Source organism: Oreochromis aureus, linkage group 3 (assembly GCF_013358895.1).
Source record: "Oreochromis aureus strain Israel breed Guangdong linkage group 3, ZZ_aureus, whole genome shotgun sequence".
NCBI classification, from domain to species: Eukaryota; Metazoa; Chordata; class Actinopteri; order Cichliformes; family Cichlidae; genus Oreochromis; species Oreochromis aureus.
Genome location: NC_052944.1, coordinates 34,557,323 through 34,583,422, shown reverse-complemented (window position 1 = coordinate 34,583,422; position 26,100 = coordinate 34,557,323). Strand labels below are relative to the sequence as shown.

Here is a 26,100-nt window from a genome sequence, read left to right as displayed (position 1 = left end):
TCAATCAAACTGCTGAGAGAAACCGGTACAATATTTCCATTAAACACAGCAATTAGCTGCATGGGTAAGTCATAGCAGGCTTGCGTAAAATGATGGGCTACATGAATTAAGTGAGTGCACTTGTGGGTTTAGTTTTGTTTTTGGCAAAAATACAACCACCTCAGCATCATCATTTAATTGTTATTTATGCACCGACACCATAAAAAGGACCTGCTGTGGTCATTTCAAATGAGGTACGTTTACTCTTGGACTCCAGCGTAGCTTTGCATGATTTATTTTTGTGTCTGTTTTTGCTCCCTCTCCTTTCATGGCCTGTCTAACTTTCTCTTTTGTGATGCGCTGCTCTTTGCAAACAGACAGTTTCATGCGTGAAAAGTTCCCACAGATGTGGAGAATCTCTGGATTAATTTGACACATCCGAAAAAAATGTGAGACATAACCGTCAGGCGTGTTCATGAGTTGATTTATTTGTCTTTTATGACGGATATTAAGATAATGAGCAGTAAGTACAAGTCAGTGTGACACACTGAGCTTAACAGCCCGTGCATAAAATCAGAGAGCTCAGATTTGACTCAGAGAAGGGATATGTTTCAGTTTCTATTATTTCTAATGTGTCTCACGCGCTCTCTTTGCCTGAAGTTAAAGATGTTCTTGCTCATCATTATAAAAAAAAAAAAAAAAAAAAAAAAAAAAAAAAAGTGGCTCCAGGTAAAATTGAGTTTTTCCCCCTACTTGCATTATCTTGATGAAATGAGAACATCTGATGTGACCATTTAATTTTAAGTCAAACTAACGTGACTGCTCCACAGGATGATTTATCACCTCACTCGATCCGATCTGATTGTGCGCGCTATGCGAGCTTTTGACTCCAGCATTTTAAACCTTATGAAAACTGAGCCGAAGTCATTTAAAATACTCTGAAAACTGCATCTGAACACTGAAGATTTAACATGATTTATAAGAGGAGGAAGATGGGTGGTCCCAGTGAAGAGCACCCCTACCTGACCTTTTGGTTACAGAGCAGTCAGCTCACTAACTTTGAATGATGTGTGTGGCAGTGATGTGTGACATTTAAAATCCCCCTACATCAGTGCCATTTTCTAAATGTTGCCAATATAAACAAAGGCAGCAGGATTTTAAGCAAAGTTTCAAAGACAAGACATTTTAAAAAAGCTTGACCTGATTCGACCTTGAAGAGGTCGGAGGTCAAAAGTAACGCAATATTTAGAATCCCCATCGTTCCCTGTATGCCAATATGTTGTCGGCACAAACAACGGCAGTCAGAAACAAATAGCTCTATATACCATCATTATCATTTTCACCTTTCACGCCAATCTATTGAACTTGAAGGAGAGGTCAAAGGTCAAAGGTGAGACCATTTTAAATCTTTCTATATGTTAACAAATAAAAACACAATTTCCTTGGTGAAGATAACAAGTAAGCTAGCCAGCCTTAATTGTCCGTCTGTTATTTTTCAGTGTCAAACAGCTTTCTGAGCGATGGCTGCCACTGTCAGAATCAGAGTCTGAGCCCTGCAGTGTCATTGCCAGGACTTAAATGTGGATGTGAGGTAAAAGATCCTTGCAAAAAAACATTTAAAGACCTCTCTGTGCTGATTTTCCGAGGCCACGTTCGATGGCAAGACCCTCAAAATGACCAACTTTGAAGTTCTCTCACAAAGCGTAAAGACCTGGCCTCGCTCAGTGTAAACTTTGGTTAAGACGCCCGAAGGAGAAAAGGTTTCAAGCCAGATGAGGTGAACCTGCGAACCGCCCTCAGGAGATAATCAATCTGCTCGCTCAGTATTCAAGTAAGTTCTCGCCTTTGTAGAGCGAGTTGTGACAGTTGCTCAAAAGCATTAATCAAGGTAAACTGCAAGTTGTAAGAAAAGAAGCCAATTCGGCTAAAAAAAATGCTTTAATTTATCTGTCAGATACATTTATTGTGCGTTCAGCAATTGATCAGTGGGTTTGTGGTTTTAGCATTTGAACCCTGATTAAAGATGAAATTGACTTTACCGTCATCTGCACCCGAATCGCTCATTAATTTGCAAACCATCTGTCTCTGCTTCCTGTCCGTCTTCACGGCTGCTTGTGCAAAAACGACGGCGAGCATAATTTTTATTCCTTATTTCTTTAAAACACGGCAAAAAAACAACAAAAAAAACAAGACAAAGCAGAGAAGGTGAGACGTGTCGATGCACCGCTGCAGATTCTCAACCGGTGTTTTTGTCCATCTGTCTTTACGCCGCTGACGGCTCCTCGGTGCATCGTGCGACACATCTATGAGTTTGTATCCGTCTTTTTATGCTCAATCTCCCGCCTGCTGTTTCCATCCTCCACCAGCGTGTCTCCCTGCCTATCTGCGCATTAAGAAAAAGAAATCTGTCTTTTCTCTGCATCTTTCATCCCAAGTTTCAGCTTTCACAGCTGAACTTCTGCTGCTCCCTCTGCCATCTCCTCGGCACAAGCGACTTTCTTCTTTCTGTGCTTTCTAATGCAAACTCAGACTTCTGACCTTGAGTGACCTGCAGTCTCAGTCACAGTTAAAAAAAACAGAAAAAAGAAATGCAAAGGAAAAATGCTTTTTGATGGCATTTTTGAATATCCAGCCAGCACAGACCGTTACAACCTTGCCCTTCTGTTGAGAATCTCAGACGTGGGAGTTTGAATTATCATGCGTGAAGCGTGACGAGCTGCTTACTCATGTTACCTGTGATGTCTCACGCAGTCCTGCTATGATTTATTTATTGTCTCATGGATTATGGGAGGTCATCTTAGCTGCGCTGGAGTCGCAGACTGTGCATTTTCATTCTCGGGGACAGTAATGAGCAGTTTTATTAATATTCTCCTCTCTCTGAGCTTTGTTTGGTTAAAGCTGATGTTTCTGTCGTGCTGACTGAACCACGCAGGATTTTCTGTGTCGTACCGTGTAAGAGGTGAAAAGTTTGTTTTAGTTTGTTCCGCTCAGGGAACCATCACCACTCTTTTTCCTACTATTGTGCTGCTGAATTAATCCCCATAGGCAATTTCTGTTCTTGCTGGCTTGTCAGTGGGAGTTAAAGGCTGAAATAATATAACACCTTAAGAATTAGCTGGTTTGAGAATTACTTCCACACATTTTTTTCCTGCACATCTCTTAAAAAAAAAAAAGAAGTTTGGTGCATCAGGGACTCATTTCAGCTGGATTTTGCTGCTCTGTTGCAGGGTGTTTAAACTCTTTACCCCTTGAAAGTCGACTAAGAGGCTCTTTGTTATTTTTCAACTACTCTAATGGTCATTAAACCAAGTCTTAACTGAGATATACTGAGGTGTCAAAGCTAGTCTTTAAGGGTACAGAGCAGGTCGTCAGATGCCGACTGTATGGGGGAAGAGGAGCTATTATGAGTATATTTTGTTTTGTGTTTGAGTCTTAACGCTGTATTATGTCAGTGATGTGGGATATACCTTAAGCTTTCTGTTTGCAAGAGCAGCCAATAAGAGGAGGTAAACGACCTGTAAAGTAGCGATGGCAAACACATATCGCTCCCATTTCGATCTCAAAGCTGAACCAAAGAAACTCCTTTCTGTCAGTGTGTAGTTTATTACCGTTTAACTACACACTGAATCCCTGAGATATCTGAATAGAAGAAGTCGTCTAAGTGCAACAGCAAATCTATTTCTACATGACAAAGAAACACTGCTGTAGTAAATGAAAGAAACACTCTGGGACTAAATTGTAAAAAAAAAAAAATCTAAAATGACAGATAACGTTCAGTAAGCTCATTAAAACAAAGTTTTATGAATTTAGGAAAATGTCTTATTTAATTTTCTTAAATTCTGCCTGATGAAAAAAAACTTTTAGAGTAGAAAAAACAGGCACTTTTCTGCCATTTATTAATTATTATTTTGATGCAGTATGAATAACTTATCAGAAAAAGCTTCAACACTTATGAAAATGACAAAAATCTAAAATCTATGTACTATTTCACATTTTTTAAAGCCATCCAATGGACCAGATGGCAGTCTTTGCCGGGCTAATTCTGGCCCCCATGCCTCATGTTTGACACCCCTGCAGTAAAGCCTGAACCATGACATTATTACCAGAAAATTTACATTTTTTGAAACTGGAGTGTTTAATTTGTATAATTTCTGCTACATCTGGCATTTATGGGCAATTAATTAATTAATTATTTAATTTATTGTTTAATTGAGCCTGATAAGGAAAAGCAAAAGAGAACAGATGGATGTAGAAATCTTGAAAACTCAAGCATCTGAAAGTTTGTTGCAAAACAGGTCATTTCTTTATATAATGTACAACTCTTTTATAAATGTTCACTGCAGTCTGTTTATAAGCAAAGACGTGAAAAGAAAAGGTTACGCTATAACCTCTACCTCTAGGTCTAAATCAGGCCTGAGGGTCATTAAAAGCAACAAATGAGACCAAATTGATACACAGATCGACGTTAATGACTGAAAAGTGTTGTTTATATTAGAAAAAAAAAAACAGTAGAGCTGACTCTCTGTGGCTGTTTGCAACAATTTAGTAACTTGCTTTTAAATCCTTCATTGCAATACTTTGATCTGTGCGTGCTGGACCGGACCTCTGCCGCACATGAAGCTTTTCCTTTCATACCGAGATAACGTCGCCATTTCAGCCACAGAGATAACAGACTTCTGAAGCGCCTCAGAGTGGATCGGTTTGCTGTTTTGTTTCCGTTTCATGGGATTTGTTGATTGAGGGGGGAGAAAAATGTGGATAATAACCCGATGAACGGCTGACAAATAAATTAGACGCCGATCCTTTAAAAGACACCCAGAAGAATGGAGCTCTTAGGTTTTAGTAGGGAGAAGGAGCGCCTTGTTCTAACTTCCTCACATCAATTTGCTTACATAAGCAGCGCAGACTATTACTTTTTATCACAGAGGTGAGAAGGTTATTTATGATAATGGTGCAGGAACAGAATGAAATTCCTTTTTTTCTCTCTCTATTTTTTTAAAATAAGCGTCTCCGGGGAATGCAAGTGAAAGAAGAGGTGACAGGGAAAGAGATGAAGAGAAAGATACCCAGGAGAGGACGTGTCTGAGCAGCTCGTTAAACAGAGATAAGTACTTACATAACTAGTATAGAACATTCCATTCTGCATCAGGACGCAACGAGGAAAAGGGACAAAAAACAGAGAAAGACAAGAGAGGAGGAGGAGGAGGAAGAGGAGGCAAGGTGATGAGACGGGAAAAAGTGGGGGAAAATGAGCGGGAGATGATGAAAGAGGGTGGCAAAACCGGTACAGTGAGGTAAACATGAGGAGAAGTTAGGGAGGAGGAAAAACGAGAGTGAAAGAAAGGTTAGAAGCACAGGAAACAAGCAGAAAATAAATTAAAGAATGAGGGGTCGCGGTGCAAACGTGCAGGTGTCAGAGGCAGGGCGAAGAAAACAGGACGAGAAGATGACAACGCAACAAAAAACAAAAAATAACAAGAGTCGTGATAAAGCAGAACACGAGCCAAGGAGGGAAGGAAGACGAGTGGATGACGATGCAAAACGAGCGGACGAGGAGGATGAGCGGGACAGGAAGGAGAGATTAGAGGGAATGACAGCAGAGGTGAAGCGGACAGCGAGCGAAGAAAAGAAGAAAGGGAAAGATCAACAGGAGGAGAAAATGAGAGAAAGAGGGGAAGCGGAGGGTTAGTGACAGTTTGTCCACGTCAGCCAGAAACTGCAGTCAAGAGATCAGGACGACAATCAGGAGCTGCCAGGATCAGCAAACGCACACAAATAACCACACACACATACACACACACAGTGCATGCACAGGCAGCTATAAAATGTACCGAGCTGACACAACAAAGACCACCGCACAGACATGCACAGACATTTTCACAGCGCTCGGTGTGAGAAGTGCCACACTTTTAGATTAGATGCATGTCCTACAAAGTGTTTGCAAGTTCCAGTCAGCTCAGTATCACACTGTATGTTTGTGAGAAGCCAAAATAAATATTTAAACTGATTTTGTCTCCAGCTCTGGCAGAAACATGAAAGGAGGCCAAATTATTACACTGACATTTTGGGAACTTTGCTTTCCGGCACAGTGAGATGAGAAGATGCTACATGCCCTCGCAGTGAGGACGTGGACGTGTTGGATCTGGAAAGAGCCCCTGTGGCTGTATGACCCCACCCTGTTCGTCAGCGCAGATCAAATGTGAACATCTTACTGCACAAGGAGATTACTGATTGGTTCACTTCCAGACTCATCCTGCCTTTCTATGTAACATAAGTTTTGATTGGACCTTGTTTCCAGACTTTGTCAACACATTTCATCAGTTTTTGTCACCCTGCATTAGATTTAATTTAGCTGTCGTCTCGTTTATGTCAGGAAAAAAACTGGGTGATGAAAACAATGACAGGAATTACTGGTCAATGAAATTAATTAGTTTCTGCTGGTTTGATTTATGAAACTTGGGATGTTGTGCCGCCACAGCCGAGTTGAAGAGTGTACGGTGACATCTGGTGATGATGTCAGTGACGGTGCTCAAAGTCACCAATGCGGTGGATGCAAAGGTGTCCTAAAGCGTGATTTAAACTTTTGCAGGAAATCTACGTCCTAACTTAACGAAGTAACCAGAAACAACTCTTATCCCCACATCGCAACCTTCCACGCCAATCAAGTCTTCTGGTATGTGTTGACCCGACGTGCAGTTACATTTATGTAGAAGGATGCGGTGCAGAGGTAAAATGGGTTTCTGGGGGTGTAACTTTGAGGTCTGACAATTTAAGCTTAAACCAGCATTCCTGAGATTGGTCAGCAGGGGGCGACTCATCAGGTTGCCAGAAGTTATTCAGTTCTATGGAAATCTAAATGAAAATTACTGCTGTGTCTAACTGATTTATTACCTCAGTAAACACTTTCTGTCTAGGTTTCTGGTCTCAGCTGTTTGTCTCAAGTCTTCCTGTTAAAAGGGAGTTTTTCCTTCCCACTGTCGCCAAAGTGCTTGCTCATAGGGGGTCATTTGATTGTTGGGTTTTTCTCTGTAAGTATTATTGTAGGGTCTACCTTACAATATAAAGCGCCTTGAGGCGACAGTTGTTGTGATATGGTGCTGTATAAATAAAATTGAATTGAATTGAATTAACTGAATAAGCCCCTTCATGATTTTCAGTATAGAAATTATACTTAGTTTTGGAGTTTAAAAAAAAAAAGGATACTTCTTTTACATTATTTTAACTAGCTGACCGAAGCAAAGAGAACTGCTAGCAGAGCTTTGAGTGTGGCATCTTCTCATCGACCTCTTAGCACCAAAGCAAACAACCGCATTTCCCAAAATGCTGTGCATCAAACAACAATAAAGAGTCTTTCCCATGAATTTCTTTCTGTAAGATTTTTTCATGACTTGAACAATAACTTTGGTTTATCACAACTCAAGTCTCATTTTCGTAGCTTGGGGCATCATTTATGAAAGCTGGCAGCAATTAAAGTCATTGAGGATAAGAAACATGATGAGACCGGGTATTAAAGCAACAGATTTGTAAGATTATCAAAGACACTTCAGTGATTAATAACTCGCTGTGGGGGATATTTTGTTGGCACACTTTGGGCCCCTTAGGCAGGCTGATGCTCTGATCGTAGTGAGTATTGTTGCTGTCCACGTCCATCCCTTTATGATCACAGTGTACCATCTTCTGATGGCTGCTTCCAGCAGGATAACAAACCATGTCTCAAAGCTCACATCATCTCAAACTGATTCCTTGACTCCACATTCACCAGATCTCGACTCAGTAGAGCCCCTTTGAGACGTGGCAGAACGGGACACTCACATCATGGATACTTAGATGACATTTTACTGAATTAAGCAACTCTGAAGGGAAAAGTAACTCAGAACTAGCAAGACCTAACAAAGTAACCAGTGAGCTTTAGTTTCATTTTGTCCTTTGCTTTCTTTTCCAAACTTGCAGGTTTGTTTCCCACCAGTCTACCCAACTGGGTCCAGTTTATAGCTGTTGTGGACATCTTGTGATGTTGTTCTCAATATCTGAGCTAGTTAACTTGGTTAATCTAAATTAAAGCACTAAACAGGAATGATGCCAAAAATGCCAAATGAGAAGATAAGATTTCTTTTTGTGATAAACCAAAATTAACCAAGACTTCCAGGACTTACAGACACCTTGATGGACGCCTTTGGGCATAATGTTGAGGTTGCGCAATTCTTTGCAGCAGCTGGGTATTTGTGCATGTGTTGGTCTCCTTACCACATGTGGTACAGGCATGGGCTGTGGGGCCATGGGTGCTGGGCTCCACTGTGTGGTCGACATGGTCTTATTTTGCCAGTTCTGGCCGCCTGTCAGCTTCTTCTCTCCAGGTTGGTTCCACTGCATATCTGGCCTGTGGAGGTCAAGCGGATTCAGCCGTTTAATCTCAGGTTTAGTTATCATATAATTTGCTATTTATGTTTTTCAAATCTTTAAAGTCTGATTCAATAGGCCACAGATGTGTGCGTATATTAAGCAGTTTATAATAAATTTGCTTTCTGAGATTTGTGCTGACAGTTTCCTGACCAAGAACAGCTTAAAAGCGTATATTTGCTTTTGCAGAGACTACAGGCACAATTCAGGAAAGGCACCATCACGACTCAGCAAAACTTACTTTTTGGCTGGGGTCCCACCAAACTGCAGATCTGTGGAGGGTTGGAAACAAAGAGAAAGTGAGTGATCGCAGTTAAGAGAGTACAATGAAAAGAGAGGCAGGAAGGAATTTCAGCCTCAGATGCTTTTTTTTCCTCATGAAAAGAGGTTCATATTTCCACAAAGAAATAACAAATTCCAACCAAACAGATGAAGTTAAAGAGGAATATGCAGGTTCACTTCTATGTACAAGCAACAGTAAACTTTAATATGTCCTTAAGAGTCAGAGTACACTGCAGGCACGTATCAAGGCCAGGCATTGCATGTGCCACGTTATGTAACTGAGTTTTTCTCTCATCTTTGCTGGTCTATTCACATGAATCTCGACACTCACTGCCTACGAGGTTGGCCAGAGACGAGTCGAGGTCGTTGGCTAGCAGCTTTCCTCCAGGATGGATGGCCACTTGAGGGGGAGGTGGAGGAGGTGCGGTGTGTGTGGGAACTGTAGGCTTTAACAGGTCTCCGAGAGCATCAAAACCTGAAGAAGAAATCAGGGTAAACAAGCGAGTGAGATGGGTGTGCGGAAAAACTGCATTTTTAATAGGAATGGCTGCTAATAACGGCATACAGGCAGGCAGAAAGACTGAGCGAAAAGCAAGATCAAGCGCTTCATATTTAATTTAACTGAGTGGCAGACTTGACCGCTGATAAACCTTTTCCCTCAACAGCAACTGTTCAATTACAGATTAGAAAACTGTAACTAGGCACAGAAGGCCTGTCAAGCTTTGGATTTCTCCATATGCCAAGTCAATAAAGAGACAAGGAGCAAAAGGCTACATATATATCACTCCGTTTGCCTGCTTTAATGTGAGCCGCACAGCTCAGCTACAGTAGCAATCAACATTTTACCAGCCAAATTACATTTCGTGGGGTTACTGTAACAAGAATATGGTGTAGTATTTCTCACCAACAGCTACCTCTGGAGATGTTAGTTATCCTTCACTGTAGCTACAAATCCTTAGTCTTTCTAAACCACGCTACCACACGTTTAATGTTAGCTTAACTGTCCTGGATGCTACTACGCCCAACTGTACATGCTGTTAACCCCTCTATCCCGCTCTTTACTGGATGTGGGAAAGAATACATTTGTTGTAAACAGTGTAGCAATGTTGGCAAAGAGCACTGTGTTTACTGAACACGCTTACTGGTGATACACAGAGAGCCTTTTCGTAATCAAACTAAGTCGTTAATGTTAGCTTACTTGTCCTAAATGCTAATTAGATTGGAGTTACACATGTGAAAAAGAACGTTTTCCCAGGACTGAATATACCCTGTGATTCAGCAGCTTGTAGAGCTGCCTTTATCAGCAACAACATGAAGTAATCATTTTGTGTGTGGCTTTCTGAGTCTCTCACATCAGTGTGGAGGATTTTTAGTGACTCAGTGACTACAAGGTGCCTGACAGTTGGTATGAGGTGCTTGTGCTGATATGCTGTTGGGTTTTCTTCAGATATGGTGCTGCGCGGCAAAACATCTCCACTTTGGTCTCATCTGTTCAAAGGACATTGTTCCAGAAGTCTTGTGGTTTGTGATTTGCAAACTGTGATTTTTAGAGAGAGTCTTTACTCTGGCCTCCGTTCCAAACAAGCAATACTTGTCAAATGTTAAAGTTCATGAACATGTTAACTGAGGTCAGCAGTGTCTGAGATGTAGTTCCTTTTTTGCAGTTCCTCTGAGCATTGTTTTACTTTGGGTTGCCAAAAATATCATGTTTACCTAACCCAAACAGACAAACTAGCTTCTTTAATATCAGCATAAAACAGCAGATGTCTGCTGAAACTTGTCCACCTATATCAAATCATTTAAGCATTACTTTTAGAAAAAAAAATGACTGGATTTCCATTGAAATCTGCAGCTGTTCTCACTGTGAGCTGTATTAGGCTCCAACGCAACAACAAACAGCTCGACAGGCAGAATTTACCAACTTACTAAAGGAGACAGGAGACTATCAATGGTAAGGCTGGAAAAAGAAAAATAACATCTAAAAGTTAACGAGTGAAGTTCACGCTGGAGGATAAGACAAAAAAGTTTGGGAACAAACGTTACGAAGTTTCTGGATCAGTGAGAAGACATTTAAATCCTGACTCTAATGAGAGCAGGCTCTTGCTTTCAACTTAATTTTTCCTACTCTTTAAATACATCAACTTATGGCTCGACCACTTTAATGAAGCCGAGCTGGACAGTTTTGATCTGAGAATATTGCTGACTTGTGCCTCCTTAATATGAACCTCAATCTCATTGCTAGCCTCTCTGTTAATTGAATTCTTTCCGACCTATTTTTAGCATTTACCCACGTGGGGGAAAAAGCAGATAGTTTAAAGCAGATATCCTCGACCTAAACTGCTCTTTTTTCTTTGCCATGTAGCAGCTTCAGTAGCGAGCCTTTAATCCCTGACTCGGTAGCTTGCAGCAGTTGTTCCAGATGATTGATTTATCTGTTTGTAGCCGTCATGTACACACTCTGACTGTGAACAGTGATTAGTTTGGAACATGCGTGCGTGCTTCTGTGTGGGAAAGTTAACTGTGTTTGTCTCTGATAGGTGGAAATGACAGGGTAAATTCCTGCACTGGTGTGGAAGTGTGTGCGTTTAAGTGCCTGCGTTAACAGCTTCTCATGTCAGCACTCATTCAGCTTATGGCTTAGCACAGGTCTGATGGTGGGAACCTGGAGATGTGACGGTGCATATTCAGAGGAGGAAAGGGTCAGCATGGCTAAAACTATTAAAAAAAAAATCTTTCATTGAAAGATTGAGAGATGAAGGCAGGAGAACAGCAAAAATTAAAACAAGAACGAGGACAAATGATCGCTCTGCTGCTAAGGAGAAAGGATAAGAAGAAAGTAAGGCAACTGATGGTGGAGAGGGAAAAAAAACAGGAATAATATTTAGTTAGGAAGCGATGTGTGGGTCTGACAGTGGTGCTGACACAAGAGATTCAGAAAGCACTCTTCCTGCTAGCTTAGCAGATGAGAGAGAAAAAGGGAGAGGATGGAAAATATACAGAGACAGAAAGGAGACTGGAAGTAGAGGGAAGAACGGGAATTGAGACAGAAGGGAAATCGAGAAATGAACCTAGTTTTAAACACTGATTTCCCTCCTGTGATAAAACACTTTGTCAACACAGGTGAGTTTATATTTCTTTGTTTCTGAAATCATCACATCAGTAAAGCACCACTGAATTAAACTGAACCAAGAAGTGACAGATAAATGGAACAAGCTTCCTCAGTAGATCACACAACACTGCAGGGCAGCAAGAAGAAGAAAGCAGGGATGGAGGGAGATAAGCAAGCAGTGTGTGTCGTATTGAACTGAGGAGATAATGATATCTGTTTTAGGTGTTTCAGCGATGGATTTGACAGTCAATAGAGTTTAAGATCAAAGGGAAAGAAGAAAGTAAATCCATATCGAGGATTCAAAACACCGGCGCTGACTGCTCAGAGATCTGAAAAGAAGTTTTAAAAACGTTGTGTTATTCAAAACTCCTTTTCAGAAATGAAGTACCCACCGTCACTGGCTTCATCATACCTAAATGTCCCCAAGGGTGGTATTAACATATGATGGGGGATCTTTACAAAACAGAGCTTTAGGAGCTGGTGTGTGAGAGGCAGGGACGGAGGAAGAGGAGGCTTCAATGGTTTTGAGACAGTGGAGGTTCTAGCTTGTTTCTTATCTACAGACTGATGATTTTTTTGTTGCTATGAGTCCTACCAGCTCTATCTAACTGACTGATGCTAACAGAAACTCTCTTGTTCACTCATAACCCTGCAAGAGTGGCCTTAAGTAGCTGTCGCTTCACTTCATTCCCAGGAGCGGACTCCTAATCAGCCCTTTCCAGCATCTCAGGTTTCTGTTGAGGCTTGAGGTCCATCGGACTCAGGTGGCGATTGTTTTGTCAATAAAAGTGACAGTTTTACAGTTTAGACAGTGTAGGTTCAGTTACAACAATATGGGCTGTGTGTAGCTGTATGTGAGACCAAAACAACAGCAACAGTTGAGGGAAACCTGCTGTTCTTTGTCTTTCTTCTAAGTAAACCAGTCTTCCAAACTGTATTCATCCCAGATTTGGGAAATTCTTTAGTTATAAAAGGTAACTCTGTTCTGAGGTTGAAGTTGATTCTGGGTGGTGCTGGACTGGATCAGGCCCAGTGAGTCTAAAAGCTTAAGAGCCAAGTAAATGGCTGATAGGCTTCAGTCACACAGCTCTAGACTGCTCAGGAACCGCCTGGTAACCACAGGTTGCTAGTGGAAAAAAATGGGTCAGGAGACCAGTGGGCAGCCCACTAGCCAGGGAAAAATATGTATTCACCCAACTGGTTGATGGGTGGTTGCTGGCAGTGATACCACAAATAGGGTCCTACACCAAAAACCTTGCTGTGCTTGGTTTGGTATCCAGTAGGTTGCCATAGGGTTATGTGACATCATCTTCTGATAGACACCAACTTGCCCGCAAACACTCGCTGACCACCCACCAAACTGGGAAAATGTTCCACGAGTCCTCAAACCCTCATTAGTTACTTGCCGAACGGGGGGTACATTTTCAAAAGCACAACACAAAAGTCAGCACGCAAGTCGGCATCTTCCATGAAAATTACTGTAATTTGCTGGTGATCAAAAGAAGTCACGAGGAGGTTTTTACTGCAGCACCTTTGTGAACAATTTCACCCAGAAACAACCAGCAACCAGCTGGTTAGGGAATACTTTTGTCTCTTGTAAATCAAATCAAGTGATTTTCTTTATTTAATTAAGTTTCGCTTTTGCTCCTTATAAGAGCTGAAAATGTGCTGTTTAGTGGAGCCGAGGCCCAAACACTGGATGGCACACAGCCTCCTTGTCCAAGCACCAGCACAAAGCTCTGCACATTTGAAATGTGAAACAATTACACAACGATTTCACCTGAATTTAATCTACAACACCTATAAATACATCACTTTTGGCCAAAAACACCTAATTTAACCTCATATTTCATATATTCATCTATATTTCAGTGTGTACGTAAACACACAGTAAGGATTACTTTTCTCACCCAGTACAGCAACATTAACAAACCCTGCTGCCACACACCACACCGTTCTCCCTGGTGAAGAGCCCTGAATGAGGTCACAAAGTAACAGCGACTTGTTCCTGCACTGAAAAACTGCCTCTTATTAACTTGACAGCTACATATAGTATGTTATATCATGCCAACAGACTGCAGCTAAAGCTAACACATCCCTATTTTAAAACATCTGAATCCAGACGACTAAACGATCATAAATCAGTTTTACGATCAGGAAACTCAATAATATCAGACCACTCTATTCTGTGTTTCCAACATAACCCTATTAACCCCTCCTTTATGCAGGTAATAACTGAAGATACACAGTCCTCTTAGGAAGTACAAGATGTGCATTTAATCTCCGTCCAAGTGTTTCATCTGGTTCTGCCGCAGCTTCCACGCTAATGTGACAAAACTCAATTCAGACTTGTCCCGTCTGAGAAGGAAGATTATCATCACAAGTTTACATAAAGCGACTAAGAGTGCGACTTCTTCACTGATGACTTGTGCAAGTCTTTATTAGCTTGTTAATAACAGAGAAAGCTGCACTGACAAAACCAGATAAGATCATAAACAGAGGCAGAATTAGGGCAGAAATATAACTTTATTTCCTGTCACATATATGCAGCTCACCTTAAACAGTTTAGAATGACGAGGTCAGTTCAAACTGTGTGGTTTTTTTTCTTTATGATATCAGTGAGAGGCTAACAGCCCTCTCCCACCACCTCCCAACTTGCAAGGGACAGCCAATCAGAAGAAAGTCAGCTTAAAGGCAAGGGAGAGCTTCTCATATACAGAGAATGTACTGAGGGGCTGCACCAAGGCCCATTGTAAGATACTGTAAGGATTATTTTGAACTGTGAAGCACAGCAGCAAGCATGCATTATAAGCCTGCTTTAAATAACATGGACACAGACACAGTAGGTAGTAGCATGCAGAGCACTTTCATTAGAATAACCAACAGAAATTGCTTGTTGCCCTTCAGAAAACTCAAACCTTGAAAAGATCCCTACAGGTCAAATACAGCTAAGAGTGGCCAGAATTCAGGCAAAGTATGCAGAAATTGCAGAGGAGACAGGAAAAAAAAGAGAGATGACTTTGATTTGTGAAATTAAGAAGGGAGGAAAAACAGACAGGAAGTGGAGGAGGAGGAGAGCAGATGGAAAGGAGTTGCCTGGGTGATTCTTGCCTTGTGAAGTGTGATGGGGAGACGATGAGGCAAAGACAGAGAGAGGGAGGGAGAGGAAATACAGGGGGGGAGGAGGAAGGTGGGAATGGTGTGAACCACAACAACAAATAACAGACGAGCAGAAGCAGACAGATGGGATGGAGCAAAATGACAGAAGACGTGTGAGCACAGACTCACAAACACATGTGAGGACGCATAGAAACACACAGATAATGCATGAGTACACACATACACACACAGGGGGATTTTACATGCGATGCTGCCAGTGGCCCAGATGGTGTATTGGTAGTTGTAGTGGCAGCCTTGACACAGGCCCTATTAATAGAAAGAAGTCGCTCCGTCCAGAGCCAGAAACAAGCTGCACGCCTCCAACTGTTAAATCTGAGCGGAGCGGAGGAGACTGACGGGGTTAGACGAGATTAGAGCGAGCAGCTCCCGAGCACAGTCACAACTCAGGTCCTTGGGAGTGAGATGGAAACGGCTTTAAGAGTGTCTGACGAGGCAGCGCTACAGCTGTGCAAATACAGCTAATCCTCCGGATAACGATAACGTGACAAAATCACCCGGCTGATTTCAGGATATTCTTTCCTCAAGATTATGACGAGCGATCTGTGTGACACACGTGCTCTGATCAAGTCGTCCCGACAACGAGTGTGAACTGCGCGTGGAGCGAATGCTGCTCCGAAACAGCTGGACGATAAATCCCGGTGAGGCTGATTGATGGAAGCCAGCACAGTGAAAATGGGTGGCACCATGAAACACCTTTCACTACCTTTCCTCAGGTGTGAAATAAAAGCACCCAAAAAACCCCCTTTAATTAATTTTAAACAAACCCAGCAAAGTCACAGCACACTTCCTCCATACTGCTGCAGTTAAACCTGCGCTTCTTTCTGAACTCCCCTCTCCCTTTATGATGAAAATAGCCTTTAGATGACCTCTGCAGGTAGTCGCTCTTATCTGCTGTACCTTCTCCGGAGTTGTCGATAACTCGGCGTGCCTTAAAATTATATGCTTTGCAGGAGTGCCTTGGGACCCGAAAGGGTTGAGAAGCGCTGAAATTGATTGTGTCAGTTGCTGAGAGGTTAAAGGAAAGTAAGCTAATAAGAGGGCTCAGAGCCAAAAGGCTCAGACCTGCAACACTTAAGAGCCATCAGTCCAAAGCTGTTACAGGCAGGACACAACAGCAGCAGAAGGCGAGGAGGCTGAAGGATGGCCTCCTACACATCATGTCTCCTCTATTCAACAATATTCTTTACAGTGTATTCATAGATTCAGCTCTGTTCACTCTGTCAGAATCATCTCACTACTAACAATGACAACAAAAGTTAACTGGGGTATTTAACAGTTTTCTTCCAGCTTGGTAAGATCTGTTTAAATGCTCAAATTTAAAAGATGGCACATGAAAGAAACCCAGTAATGCCTCAATCACACTGGAGGAAAAACAGGACGTCAACCTCTTCTGACTAGAAAAAACTATATGGGCTTGCCCGATTGTGGTGACCGACTAATTGAGTGTGCACCACCCTCTCTGGGGGACCACTTTTGATCAGACGATGATAAGCTGGTCGATGGCAACCTGTCTCCAAACTCACACCAGCTGCAGTCACTCTCACATGGATTTTGAAAGGTCTGCAAATATTTACAGTCTAATTTATGAACAGACTGTCAGAACACTGCAATCAATATGAGTCGGTCTGATGAGTGTAACCCGTCTCTCTGAAATAAATGACTTGGCTTAACCGGTTGTATTCTGGCTATATTCCGATTTAGAAGCAATGTTACCCACGTCACATTGCAGCTACATTGCTGTCCTGCAGCAACTATCTGTGGAGGAGTTTTAGATGTATGAGGTTCTGCCTGGACTCTGAGTGCAAGCAGGTAATGTCAACGTCCGTGTATCAAAGTAAATGAGCGATCTTTGCCATTTTATCACAAACAGATTACATGTAATTACTAACTTAGTCTGCAGTTTAACTAAGTTGGTTGATTCCATCTCACTGAAGCTTTGTCTACATCTTCATCCAACAAAGTCTCTTTGAAGACAGCAGCTGACCGTGAGTGGTCACAGACTTGGTCCCCGCTTTCAGAGAAACCAATTTAGAGTCTGCAAGTTCATAGCACACGTTTGCGCCGTGGTCTGCAACCACTGCTTTCCCTTATGTGACTGTAGCATAACCCTACTGTACAACCAAAAGAACAATTATTGCAGTATGAGCTCTAAAAATGCCCTGAAAATGTGTTTTACTAAAAAGTAGTTCATGCAGAGCTCGGCTCTGTAGGGGGAAATGCACACACCAATCAGGAAGTAACCTGAAATTAGATGTGAGCTTTTTAAAATCAGCCTCATAGACACACATTACCAGTCCTAAAAGCTGCTATATGTATATGAATTTTATCGTGAAAGATTATCAAGTAGCTATGGCTGTGCCTTTTGTTGTTCTGCTACCTACACACTGTCCAGGTCACGCTCAGATCCTGGACCTGATAGTAACAGCCTGCTCTTTACATATGATATGTACCAGTTATAACAACGCACCTTTAAACAATAAAAAAATACTGGAAGCTTTTGTTTCTGAAGTCATCTTTGGGTTTGAAGTATCTGTTACAAAAGGTCTATGTGAGAGAGCGAGCAAGCTGCACACACCCACTCAGTCGCAGGAAACAAGTCAGAGGGTTAGTAAAGTGTTAAGCTTTCGTTGCCAGCAAAGCCAAAAGTTATATAATGAAAAAGATGGAAAAGGTTTAGTTCAGTCTGGCTCTGCCCGGACAGTCAGGCAGAGGAGGCTTTACCGGCTGCAGGCTGCGGGCCGTTGTTACTGGGTGTGGTCTTATTCCCAAACACAGCATCGAAATCTACGGTCATGGCAGGGCCGCTCTGCTGCAGAGGTTGGCTGTCCAGTCCTGAGGAATGCAATTAAATATGACTGATTAAAGCCCCGTTTGTGCTATTTAGGCTGCGCGAGATAGCAGCTGGAGACGCTTTATCTGGCACACTTGTACAAAGGAAACAGCTGTACATACATCCATCCATCAGACAGGCCCAGAGTCACGGCTTTGCTTTAAGTAAGGATTCCAGCACCTCCTGCTTAACTAATCCCATTAGATTAGGAGCGTGGACGCTACAGTCCCCAGTGTACTGCCATTGTTGCTGCTCGATGACTCGGGATTCTGCGCAGGCTGTCGGGAACGTCAGCCTTTCACGGGAGAGTTAAGCCAGTGCACGAGGAAATCCACTGACGCACCTTTTTGTCTTTCCGCATCCCCGACTGGGATTAGGAGCTGGAAGCCTCGGGGGAGCGGGTGTCTTTGTGGGATCCACAAAACAAGAATACGCCCCAAAAACGTCACCATAAAGCACAGATATGCAATTATCTGCATGTAAAATGTTGCTCTCACAACATTCAGAAAAAGTGACGGTCTTAACAACTAGCATGCTGCTATTTGTGCACCTGTAATTGGCAATTCTGTCACGGCACAAGTTTCCCTGACTAAAACTTTGCATGTATGTAAAGGAAGAATCTGACATTTTGGATATAAGCTCATTAATTTCCCAGAGATGCTCCGAGCTGACATCTATACTGTATGAAACACTGGTTTGGTGCTGGCTCAGAAAGCTCATCATTGGGGCCAATCTATTCAGCTAAATTACACCTTGTGCTGTCCTTTGATACCATGTTTCAGCAGCAGTGCACCAGCTTTTAAGTTTGTTTTTGTTGTTGTTTGTTTGGCTTTTCGCTTTACCAAAAACTATGTTGACACCCACTGAAAAGCTCCAACAAAAGCACTTTCTTTCTCTTACTCATTATGTTTGGTTTTACACTTACTGGGAAGCTTTTAGTGCATCTACAGCAGGGAGAAGGAGCCGTCTTCTACCTGATTGCTATCATCTTCACTTCACCTGTCTCTTGTGTGAGGAGGTGTACTCACAGTAAAACACAGAGCAGAGAAAAAACACTAGCGCTGTCATGAAAGACTCAAACTGAGCTTGAATGAACCAAATGGTAATAAATGAAGTGAATACCATTTCATTTTTAGTACGGGAGTAAAAGTGTGAGTGAGAAAAGCCCCTAAAAAGGATAATTCCAGCTGAAAAGGTTGGACAAGTCAGTGCATCCCTTTAACGGGAACGTTACAACTCATGCTCCCAGCTAGCCACACATTCTCTGTAAAGTTTTCCCAGCACAATGGGAAGCATATTTCCCACAAATATTAAAGTACTCTTTTAAAACACATCCTCCTCCTATTGCCCAACTGAAAACACGATCGGTATCTCGTAATCTTACATCCTCTGACATTTCCTGAAGCAAGTAAGCTTTGTGGTATTTCTGAGGAAAGTACGGGGGACATTTATCTGAGCTTCTGGGTCAGAGTCCCTGATAATGTGAAAGGCTCATATCTGAAGTGAGGAAGTCGCTCTGACTGTAACATGTGGCCAAACTCTGCATAATCCTTTATCATAAAGCCTTTAATACGCCGCACTAGCCCAGCTTACAGACGCGACTTTGCGCTACATTTTGATTCGAAGCGGCCGATTGCAGGCGGCTGAAATGTCGACCCTCTTGTTTTTTTTCCCTCCACACAAATTTGTTGGGGTGCAGTCTGTGCTCAGCTTTTCAGCCTCAGCGACAAACAACAAGGAGAAGCTGTGTGAGTCTCTCACTTCTGTGCTGAGCAGCCGAGATTGCAACGCAACACAAGACGCCGACTGGGTCACGCAACATTAGCCCCTGAAGAAAACACGATGACGGTGGAGACGATGATGATGGTGGATGGATGGTTTCCATGACGAATGGTCAGATAGATGGATGGGCACACAGGTGCTCGAGTGGCGGCCAGAGGGGATATTACAGAAATAAATTAACTTGTGTAAGTCTGACTTATATGCATGTCTGCGTCCCTGCTGGTGCATTCATGTATATTTATTTATATATATATGTGCATAAATGAAAGTGTGTATGTGTGCAGGTAACGTACCTCCCCAGGCACTATTGGCGTTGGAGATGGAAGGAGTGCTCTGCACAGCGGGGATGAAGGCCGGCTGAAGATCAAACAGGTCACTGTTCAGATTGGGCACACTGAGGAGAGGAAAGCAGGGAGGAAAGCCACAGAAGAGGTGGAAAGAAAAAAAAAAGGTGAAAGAAATGAGGATGAGTCGAGAGGGAGGAGGGGAGGGGGGGGGGGAAGGGAACAGGAATCGAGTAAGTCAGCGAGAGAACAGAGAGATACGGAAAGACAGATGGAGACGCAGCATTAATATTTAATCAATTGAGCATAAATAGCTAAAGCCACCACTAAAAATGTTCGTTTGTCACAGATAAAGATTAATCCTCCTGCTCTGAAGGGCTGTAAAAACTTCCAGAGAGCAATAAAGCAGTTAGGAGCAGTAAATTCAGAGCGTGCACGCTGGGCCTAAATTCTGTTCTGATTATCAAGAGTAAATAGTCTTACTTTACCTCCGCTACGGCCGGAGATGAGATACAAGGATGTGTTGGGTTGGATAAGAATTTTTTTTTTTAAATGCACGCTGACAGAAAACAAATATATATTTTTAATCTCCGTTGAACAACAAGAGGAGGTTTGTTACTCTTCATGATAACAGGATCGTTAAATAATGAATTCCAGACTGTTTTGCCTAAATTAAAACTATTCCTCTCTTGTTACAGAGAACGAGAAACAAATCAAGTGCAGCATCACGACATGCAGCAACACTGCGCCGTATAAAATGAAGGAGCTCCATGAAACACCCGACTGTCCTAAAAAGTTCATTCACATCTTGAAATTTCAGCTGAAAATCTGATTTTACATCTTGCAAATGCTAACGATGGAGCAGACAGAAGAAACATCTAAACAGTAAAATAAAACCGTGCCAGTATAAACACGGTTTGACTGAAGTGGGAGCAAATCTGGAGATGGATAAGAGTACAGACAGGGACGCGACGGAGAGAGCAGAGTTTGCCCAGACTAGCTTCTCTTTATTGGCTCCCTGTTAAATCCAGAATCAAGTTTAAAATCCTTCTCCTCACATACAAGGTCATAAATAATCATTTAATTATTATTATCATTTAACAATAATAATAATAATAATAATAATAATCATCATCTCCGGCTCTCATCCACAGCATGTATTTTGTCCCATCTTCCTCCCTCACCCCCAACTGGTCACGGCAGATGGCCCCACCCCTCCCCGAGCCCGATTCTGCTGGAGGTTTCTTCCTGTTAAAGTGGAGTTTCTTCCCCCCACTGTCGCCAAAGTGCTTGCTTATGGGGGAGTCATCTGATTGTTTTGGGTTTTCTCTGTATTACAATATAAAGTTCAAGTGGCTGGGCACCAGCACCTAAAACCCACTGCAGCCCTAATATTTCCAACATTTCACCCACCGGAGCTGTGAGTAAGAATGTAAATGTCATGTCTCCAGAGCAAAGTCTGCGTGATGTTGAATTTCAGGCATGTGAGAACAGTTTAGCTAATTAAGTCTATCATGTGTCCTGCCTCCTGGCAGCTTCCTTAAGTGTTTCCAGTAGTGAGAACTTGTCTGCAGTGGACTATCTCTTGTAGTAAGAACTTAACAAGGACGCTGTCCCGACCGATTCTCCTCATACTGCCCAAAGTTCACGAGTGACAGCGTAATGTAAGGTTAGATCACAACAATAGATCTTCACAGCATCACCATCATTCAAACGCATCTGTTTAAGTTTTCTATCATCTCCTGTTTAACAGTATTTATTGTCTGTCTGCACGCTGGATTACTGCCGACTTCCTATACTGGCTCTGCACTCATTACAAACTAAAGAACAGATTTAGTACTGCGTTACGCCAGTGCAAACTGGGTTTCAATGACAAGACTGTATGTAAGAGGCGGGAACGCAACACTGCTCCCACTGATTTTCACCTAGGATGCCAGGATAAAAATCACGTCAGTCACATGATCACCCTTAAATCAAAGCCCATATGTTTCATGGACCTGATAGAAAACGAATCACTAACTCATTTGTTGCTTGTGCATCACATCCTGGTGACAGTCTGAAAAGTAGCTGCCTGCTAACACAGGAGGAAACAACGTAACTGAACAGACCAGTTACAAGTGTTGCAGACTGTGCTGATGTAACGTGGAGTTACATTTCTCCAGGTGAACGTCAGGCTGTAGCGTAGGGTTTCAGATGGGTTACAAAGTAACTCCTGTCTACGTCTAACACAGTGCACTGGTGTTAGAGCTACACTGTAGCTGGCTAGCTGTTAATGAGCTACGCACAGTCAGTGGTGCTGTATCAGTTACCATATTACCAAGTGGGTTTCATTTAGAACTCCATGATGTGTTGCTCTTGTCTGAAAACCTGCTGCTTGCAGCATGAAGTCAGATCTCTGCTGCACAGGGGACGGTGGTAAAATGCAAATTCCTCACCGACCTGTTTGTTAACGTACACACCCGCGCTGCATATTTAAGCTAATGGCTCCTTTTCAGTGTGATGAGTATGACTGTGTGAGGGCGGTGTTTGGCTGTGTGGCGTGCTCACCTGTTGGTGGACAGCGTGGAGCTGAAAAACTCCGGGGTCTGTGTGACGTGGTTGTTGTTGTTGGCGCTGCCTATCGACTGGCTGCTGGGGGAGGCCGAGGGTGGAGTCTGCATGCCGATCTCCTTCAGGCGCTGGTCCTAGAAGGAGAACGCACAGACGGGAATGAGAAAAACAGCACAATGTGATCAGGAAGGCAACACTTGAACAGCTATTTCCCACCAAAATAAACAAGAGGCTCTTTTCCAACAAGCTCCAATCTGGGGGAAGTGACGCACTGTGACTTGAAGAAAAATACATATTTCCACAGAGGAAAAGTACCACCCTAAACCTCCGCAGTCATGTAGCTTTGTGTTGTTGTTTTTGATTCAGGGATCTAATCTCACAAATGGTGGATGTGACGCAAGGATGAGCAGAAGAAAATCCACAGGAGAAAGTACGCTTTGGTGATCTACAGAGTCACTTCTTGGCTTTAAAAGCCAGGCCAAATGAATTTCCAGCCTCAGATTATTGTGCAGTTTCGCCTGCCAAGGCTGCCGTATTGTTTTTGATTCAGCGCACACAACAATACAATGACAGGCTATTAGTGTAAAGTACTTTAAAACTAATTGTTTCCAGCAAATTCTTTTTTGTTGCAATGCTAAAAAGTCCAGCAGCGCTCGACCCCGAGACTCAGGTGCTGCTGAAACGCTGAATGCGGATCTCTCTGGTGACAGAAACACCGACATCAGCAGAGTCCAGCCGAACTGGAGAAAACAATAACAGGTTTAGAATTTTGTGCCTTTTCCGCTGATTCGGGAAGATGAATTCAAACGCATGTGAAGCCTGAGCTGCGCATGCCTTTACACTGAGCTGAAACAGGAGTAAAAAAAGCCTGCCGTCGGGTTACGAAACACATCTGGATGATACAGTTTTAAATAATTTATTCATCAAATCATCATCAAAGCACTCTGAAGGTGTTCCTGCAGCTGTAACTCCTAACTCTTGCATTAATATAAAGATTTTGCATCAGGATCAGCTCGACGGAAGACGTCCAACTGTCAAACAACTCTGTTCTCAGTCATCTGTGTAAAAATTTAAAACACATGATAACAAAAATAACTCATATCTGTTTCTCCATGCGAGTCACAGAAGACGTTGAACCTTCGAGTGCCGTTTTCAGCGACCACATCGCTCGCTTTTATCGTTCTTCTCGCTGTTTTTATTGCCTATTTCTCGACTCACACTCGTGTCCTTCCCCTGATTCGCTGTGGCAATGAACTCATTTCTCTACAGGGATCGATGCACTTACGTCCAATGCAACTTTATTGATAGTGTGCGTTAAAAAAAAAGAAAAAAGAAAAAAAAAGAAAGGAAACAACAGTTCTGACCAAAGTGCTCCCAGTTAAAAGAAAGCAATGAACAGAATAGAATAGCCCTTTATTGTCATTGTACATGTACAATGAAACTGTGGGTGCTCAACACCAACTGTGCAGGAATAAAATATAAATAGTAGACAGAATGAATGAATAGCAAACAGGAGAAATACATACAAAAATAAGAGAAAGGCACACGTTAGAGAATAAGTGGCAAAAAATAAATCACATCTTAAAACAAGAAGGGAAACTAAAGTGTAAAACTAGAAATAAAATGGACAATAAAAATAATAATAAGTCAAAAAGAAAAGAAAAGAATGAAAGTGGCCAAAACTGACTTGAACCAACGCTGTACATTATGTCTGTATTTATGTTGTCTTTTTTACACATTGTGAGGGATCACTGCCTTAATGTGGTCATTATGCTTGCATAATGACAATAAAGCGTCTTGAATGTTTAAGCTTTCACATGCTCGTCCAGGCATTTTCACTTCAGCCTGAACTTTCAATGTATGGAAATGTTCTACTGCACTTTACAACCTCTCCCACCTTTGAGGGATTTTGGACTTTGAGCGGATTAATAAGCAGAAGCTCCCGCTGCTGCTGCGCCGGCCTCAGCCAGGCCGAGTCCTCTTCATCGTTATTCTGACAGTGCAGCGAGGAACAAATGGGAACTGCTGTTATTGTTTGGGCTGAGGCCCCAGCTGGACAGTAGCTGAGTGTGAGTGCATGAGTCCATATGGACACCAGAGAGCGCAGACAGCTGGACTAGAGTATTTGGACGACCCCCGCTAACCCCGGAGCTCACTCTCTCTCTTTTCAGCTCCTCTTCTTTACTCCGTTATGCTCTCGCTCTCACTTTATCTCCCCTCTCCTTTCTTACCAAACCCAAAACGTAATCAGTGGACCCTGGCAGAAACGGGGGGCAACCAAGGGCGCGGAGTAAACAGCGTGCTAAAATCCAATCAAGCACGTGCACGCGAGTGCACACCTAGGCGCGCTGGCTGGCTGGCAACACACAGCCGAGTGTAATCTGCCAGGATACACACACAAAGCTCACAGAGATCCCAGCAACACTGGGAGACACGTACTGTATCTTTTCTGCCAGGTTGTAAGCACGCTTAACATGCACACACACACTGAGTCGCTGTGTTGTAGCTTCACTGCTCCTACTCAATTACAGTTTGCTGTAAGGCAGGACTCCCAGGGCTGGAGCAAGAAATGTCAACACATTTTACACTTGACTTTTCTATTGCTCACCTCGCCACTGAGACTGCTGGCCTTTATCCTCGACTGGGAGTTCAGAACTCGCCAAAGTTACTCGACAATCTTTCAGCAGCAACGCAACAACAACACAGCCGGTCTTCTACCGGTAAAGCAGTATGGATTTTATTTCTCCTCCCCACTTGTAAGTGCTTAAATGTTGCAGGAGATTTGCAGTAGAGTTTTTCCAGAGACAGGACTGCAGCTACGCTCGTCATGGAGGTGGTTTTTGTGTTGCTATTATTCTTTATTTCCATATAGACAGGCTGGATTATAGGATGGGTTTAAAGAGCTTCAAGCACAGACTTATAACGAGCATGCCGACTCCAGCAATAAAAAGCAACATCCACACCTGATTTACATTTGCATCGCTCCCAACTTCTGTGTCTAAATGACCCGACTTTAATGTCGAGGACCATCACTGGCAACGACGGTGGCGGAGCGTGTGCTGTCTGAGCCCAAGGGTCAGGAATGCTGCCAGAAGCACGCCTGTCCATTTATGAGATTCATTGGGTTTTACACTTGAATTTTGTCCCACTGTATCGAACTGTCAACACAAAGTTCTCGTCGAATGTCCAGAAGCATCCAAGAAAAACATTCAGCGACTTCATGTGGCATGTGCCATCGTTTTCTGGCAACACCAACGTGCCCATCAGATAGATTTGGTTCTCTGTGACTTCTTCCTTGTCTTCAAAGTGGACATCAGGTTCAGGGTGGCTTATAGCACAAGTTTAACATGGTCATGACTTTGAAGGGGGGCGGAGCTAAAATCAGGTATGGTTTTTTGAGCATGTGTAGACGTAATCAGTTTCACGCTCCGTGTCACACAGCTCGACTGCTCTTGGCCTGCATGAGGTCAAAGAGAAAGGATGAGCTCCAACCATCTGCTGTTCAAAGCCTTGGTTTGCCAGGTGCAGCCAATCAGGAGAAAGACAGCTTACAAGGAGAGCAGGAGCTGAAATGGCTTGTTTCATGACAACAGAACAAGCAAAGCTTCACCAAAACTCAGTGTGAGAACGATGAGCATCATTTTAAACTGGGAATGATGCAAAGCTGCTCTAGTAGAGTTCAATAAAAACAGATATGGCGCTTTAAA

General features: G+C 42.7%; 1 protein-coding gene across 3 annotated transcripts in view; it reads right to left on the bottom strand.

Annotated features, from left to right (window-relative positions):
* The window catches only part of si:ch211-200p22.4 (phosphatidylinositol-binding clathrin assembly protein), a 107,336-nt gene that overhangs the window by 10,211 nt on the left and 71,025 nt on the right, over positions 1 to 26,100 (bottom strand). For 2 of the 3 annotated variants that reach the window (XM_031726943.2, XM_031726942.2), the window contains 6 exons: positions 22,391 to 22,527; positions 19,853 to 19,953; positions 17,669 to 17,779; positions 8,990 to 9,133; positions 8,618 to 8,648; positions 8,224 to 8,356 (listed from right to left, as the gene is read on the bottom strand). In XM_031726943.2, coding sequence (XP_031582803.1) covers positions 8,224 to 8,356; positions 8,618 to 8,648; positions 8,990 to 9,133; positions 17,669 to 17,779; positions 19,853 to 19,953; positions 22,391 to 22,527 — 657 coding nt within the window. The remainder of the gene's footprint in view (positions 1 to 8,223; positions 8,357 to 8,617; positions 8,649 to 8,989; positions 9,134 to 17,668; positions 17,780 to 19,852; positions 19,954 to 22,390; positions 22,528 to 26,100) is intronic. The other variant, XM_031726944.2, reaches the window with a different exon arrangement.